The sequence below is a fragment of the Cnephaeus nilssonii genome, assembly GCF_951640355.1.
Source record: "Cnephaeus nilssonii genome assembly, chromosome: 23".
NCBI classification, from domain to species: Eukaryota; Metazoa; Chordata; class Mammalia; order Chiroptera; family Vespertilionidae; genus Cnephaeus; species Cnephaeus nilssonii.
Window position 1 is genome coordinate 8,041,157 of NC_137094.1, and position 4,818 is coordinate 8,045,974.

General features: G+C 48.7%; 1 protein-coding gene across 1 annotated transcript; it reads right to left on the reverse strand.

Moving 5' to 3' along the window:
• Positions 1-241: 241 nt before the first annotated feature.
• Positions 242-4,410, reverse strand: RGS2 (regulator of G protein signaling 2). Its single transcript, XM_079763408.1, has 5 exons — positions 4,283-4,410; positions 3,255-3,356; positions 3,081-3,142; positions 2,366-2,532; positions 242-2,085 (listed from the first exon to the last, which is right to left on the reverse strand). The coding sequence occupies exons 1-5, from the start codon at positions 4,390-4,392 to the stop codon at positions 1,891-1,893; spliced, it is 636 nt and encodes a 211-aa protein (XP_079619534.1). The 5' UTR covers positions 4,393-4,410; the 3' UTR covers positions 242-1,890.
• Between the last annotated feature and the right edge of the window lie 408 nt (positions 4,411-4,818).

Below are 4,818 nucleotides of genomic sequence, written 5' to 3' on the forward strand. Positions count from 1 at the left end.
CTTGTGCCTGTGGGTGCCAGAAAGTCTGATTCAGGTGAAATCCGCTCAAGCACAGTGAAAACTGAATTTAACCTTTTGCACTCGGATGTCCAGTGTGACTCGACACGGTTAGCATTAGAATAAAGGAATCGAGAAAAAAGCAAGCGAGTGCAAAGGGTTAAAGGACAAGCCCTGGCCAGTGTGGCTCAGTTGGTTGGGCATCATCCCTTGCATCTAAAGGTTGCCGGTTGGATTCCAGGTCAGGTCATATGCCCAGGATTCGGGCTTGATCCCCGGTAGGGGGTGCACAGATTGATGTTTCTTTCCCTCCCTCCCTCACCCTCTCTCACTAAAAATCAATAAAAACCAAAAACCATGAACTCTGTGGGAAGAGTAAGAATGTCTAAAAAAAAAAAAAAATTTAAATGATGAGGTCTGTTTTTCTTCTTTTAAAAAAAGTGCTTTACAATGTCACTCCCTCCCAGGAACCAGTGGACTAGGCAGGAATGTGTCAATCGAGGAGACGGGACTCCCAGGGTCACAGAGCTGAGGCATCATTCCTTGGGCTCAGGTTTCCGAATCCAAGAGGAGGGCTCCCTTTTTTTACTTTTTATCCCATCCCCCCCTTTATTTCTGCCTTGCTTTACCGCCCCCCTCCCTCTCACATTTTTTTCTTGGCTAAACGCAGGCAGGGCAATCAGAATCCTTTCTCCTGACCTGTCATGGAGGCGAACAGCCTCAGGTGTGTATTTTGGAAGCTCAGGCCAGTGCTCTGTAGGGGAACTTGGAACAGAGGGCGATCAAAGGGGCTGGCCTGCATTCACCTGGCTTAGCGTCTGTCTCTGTTTCATTTGAGAAGCTTAGTTACATGAATGGTTTTGGCCCGCAGTCTCCTTGACATTATTTTTGGTCTCCCACTTAGCCGGTCTTGAACAGAACCACACAAACAGGACTTGGGGTCCACGTTCTTTTGTTTTCATTATTAACAAGCTTGATTTTTGCGAGATTACATTAGAAAGCTCCATCCCAGGGTGACTCTGGGGATGTGATCATAGAGTTTCTGACTTACGTAAACCTTGTAGAGATGGGACCATTTTTCCCAACTATTCGGAGAAATACCCACTCTGATACGTTGTCTTTGCCAGAAAGGAGATGTGTGTCCTTGATTCTGCCATATTTCCCGTTACCAACCCAACAACAAAAGAACACCCACATCTGGACCCAATAGTCAATGACATTATTTATCAAAATAAATTTATTAAAAGTATGCAAAGACCACTTCAAAGGTTAGCTGCCTTCAGGACATGTTTTGGCACTCACAACGGACACTATTTCCTACACAATAGCACTCACTCTGGGACACACCGAGGGGCAGTAAAAACACAGGCCGTTTCAGCTTCAGGGTCCCGAGACCACGGGACTGAAGATCTGCAGTCACGAGCACTTCGATATGCTTGCACGTAGTAAACACGTTAACATTACTTAGTACAAAAACAGACTAAAACTAAAACCACTGTGTAGCACATGGACCGACCTTGGGAAAGATGTACAGCCAGCCACCTAAGGCCACAGGATCCCAGACCCATTGATTTCAAAAATGCTTTTGGACCAATAGTATTTCATCGTTCTCTTTCCATCCCAGGTTCCTGCCCTTCCAGCGGGAGACACCCCCGGGTCAGACCACGCGCTCCCCGTGTGCTGTACAGTCACAGTCACGGAGGCCACCCCGGTACAAGCCTCTCCTGGGGGCTGCCAGCTTCCCAGTGCGCTCCCCAACTCTGAATCAACAGTTCTGAGTGACGTCTCCCCAACACCCAGCCTGAATTCAAGGTCAGTCCTTTGGGGAAGGTCACAGCCTTTCCCCCTTAGGAACAAAATGAAAAGTCCTCCACGCTGGGGCTCGTTTTCATCTCATGTAGCATGGGCCTCCGCGGCGATCTGGGGCTTTTTACACAAATCCTGGTAGAACGCCGACTCCAAGAACCGGGGATAGGAGTTGTTCTCCATCAGGCTGTACACCCTCTTCTGGGCTGTCGCAAAGCAGCCGCTTGTAGCCTCTTGGATGTTCTGGGCAATGAGCGTTTTGGTTTGAAAGTCTATGTTTATCTGAAATAATACAACAAAGAAAAGTGGTTTATTCCATATTCAGAGATAAGAGATTTGAATCTATTTAATGTTTGAAAACAAAACCCCCCAAACTGTAATGTTTGATTAGCTTCTCCAGCCTAGCCACTGAAGAAACGTAATTCAAAGCTTGGATTAGAGGAAACACTTTGCGCCCACCCCCACCCTTTTTAATTTAAGATCTCTCTTCAAGTCTTTGGTTTCATTTTGGTGCTAAGAATGCTTGAAATATGCTTAAAATGGGAATCTTTCTTTTCCTTACCTCTTTGGGGGCTTCTTTTTCTATGAAGTCAGTATATATTTTCTTTGCTTTTGAGGACAGCTTTTGGGGTGACTTGGTTTTTTTGAAGTCTTCACAGGCCAGCCAGAATTCAATATTTTCTTCACAGAATTCCGATTTCAAAAAAGCCCTGAACGCAGCAAGACCATCTAAAAGGAAGGCATGCAGAATGTGAATTAAGTGACCAAATAATCCCTTATATTTTTTTCCCTAGGACTCTCAGTCCCTTATTTCTATATTATAGCAATATCTTAGATTTCACTCAAACTTGTAATCCTCAGAATTTAGCTCTTTAAAGACTTAAGATGCCAGTAGGCAAAATGCTTAAGTTGGCACACTGCTCCGAAGATATAAATTCTGGACTCTGCTGTCAATGCAAATATTTATAGGGAGCCCTAAATGCTCTGGGAACCATGCCTCTTGCAAACAGCGTATGCAATGGAAAAGCTGAGTCAACCTTAACAAAGAGCAACTGCCACTGTAAATTATTTAGGTTAATTTTCACTCCCCACCTGGAATGGATCAACCATGTACTTCCATGGTTCAGCACTGGGGAATAAAGGGGAAAAATGGGCCTCGTGTGGCAGTGTTTGTCAAGAGGGATGGCTGCAGGCAAGCTGCTGTCCTGTCGTGTGGACACAACCTCTCCAGACTCTGGGGACGCTTGAGATGGATTCCATTCAAGTGGCTAACTTACATTTGCTGGCGAGCAGCTCATCGAAGGCTTCTGACCACAGCTGTGCCTCCTCGGGAGAAGGCCTGCAAGAGAAGATGTGCAGGTGAGCTTAAGCACCTCAGAACCCCGCTCCCCGCTCCAGTGCGGCAGACAGCTAGCTCACCAGCTCTGCCAAGAACAAGACTTCCAACTCACCTGATGAAGGTTTGCTGTTTGTTCTTCTTGCCAGTTTTGGACTTCTCAGGAGAGGAGGAGTTTTGCAAGAAGTAGCTCAAACGAGCCTTCCAATCTTTTAACCTGAAAAGGAAGAAGGAAAAGATTCACTAAAGTGGCAGCAGTTGAAATTGCTACTGCAGCTGATGGCGTTTTTTACTAAAGCCTCCCAGGAAATATAGACAAACTGAACTGAGACAAAAGAACTCTTTTAAGTGCCTTACTCATTTAATCCCTGCACTTCTGTGTTGAGCACAATTAGTTTCTTTCATCCATCTGAACATAACTATTAGTTTTGTATCTAAGGGAAGGACTACCTAAATTACTAGGATAGTTTAATAAATTTAGTTTGCATAGTTCAAAAGGCAGCAGTTTTTCTGCAGCATTAATTATAATCCCTAGACACTTCACACTTGAAATGCCAGTGGAACTGGCTTGAGCCAGTAACGCTCATGTCCCTTCTGCCCTCGGAGGAGAAGGCTCTGGACCAGCCAGAGCTGGGTACAGTGAGGGGTGTGTGACCGACCCTCCCACCCCCTGCTACAACACTCATCTGAAGCTGATGATCCACTAAATTACGAAATTAAAAACGAAAAAAAAAGTGGATTTAAAAAGAATATATTCAGAGCAGCAAAAATATCTCCATGCCTGCAGCTATGTAAGCTGCTCAGAACTTAAAACGCAACATACGAATGAAGGGGATCCGCTTAGACGCTGGGGGAGAAAAAGCCAACCCCCAATTTCTCACCCGCCTCTCCCACCGCCTTGGAATCAAATTTCTTCAATTCCTCAACTCTACCCGAGAGCCCTTCGCTCACGCATCAAAACGCAGACCACACGGATTTAACCTTACTTAGCCAGTTAAAGTTTTGCACATTAGTTTTAGTATTTTTTTTTCCCTGCAGAGACGCAGCCTACATAGTTTCCTATTGTCAAAGCCGAGCCTCTAGGCACCGCGCCTGCAGCCAACCCGGAGAGCTGGGGGCGAGGGGGAAGAAGGCGGTACTCACAAGGTCCGCTTCATTTTCTCCCGCTTCTCCTCGCTCTTAGGGCTGCTGCCAGAGCTCTTGTCCATGGATCCGCAGTCGTGATGGACGGCCAGGAACATGGCACTTTGCATTATAGTCCTGCCGCCCGGGCCGCCGCTGCTGGCCGCGGGCGAGCCAGCAGCCGTATTTATAACAGGCGGAGGAGCGGGGGCGGGGCTCACGACGTCGGCCCCGCCCCCGTGGGGCGCCGATTGGTCGCCTGTGGACGGGCCAGGGGGCGGGGCTAGCGCCAGCCCACGGCGGTCACGTTCGCCCGAAGGGTCTGGAAGCGAGGGCGCTGCTGACGTCTGCGGCGCGGGCTTCGTGCGCCCTCGGGCGGAACGCTGTGGCCGGTCGCGGCTGGTGTGGGTGCAGACCGGAGCCCTCGCCGGCGACCTTGGCCGCGGCCTGGCGGCCTGGCGGGGTCAAGGCTGCAGGCCCGGCGGGGGAGCCCGCGCTTCCCTCCCCTCCCCCGCGTGCGTGCTCCAGACCCCAAAGGGGGTGAGGAGGAGTCCCCG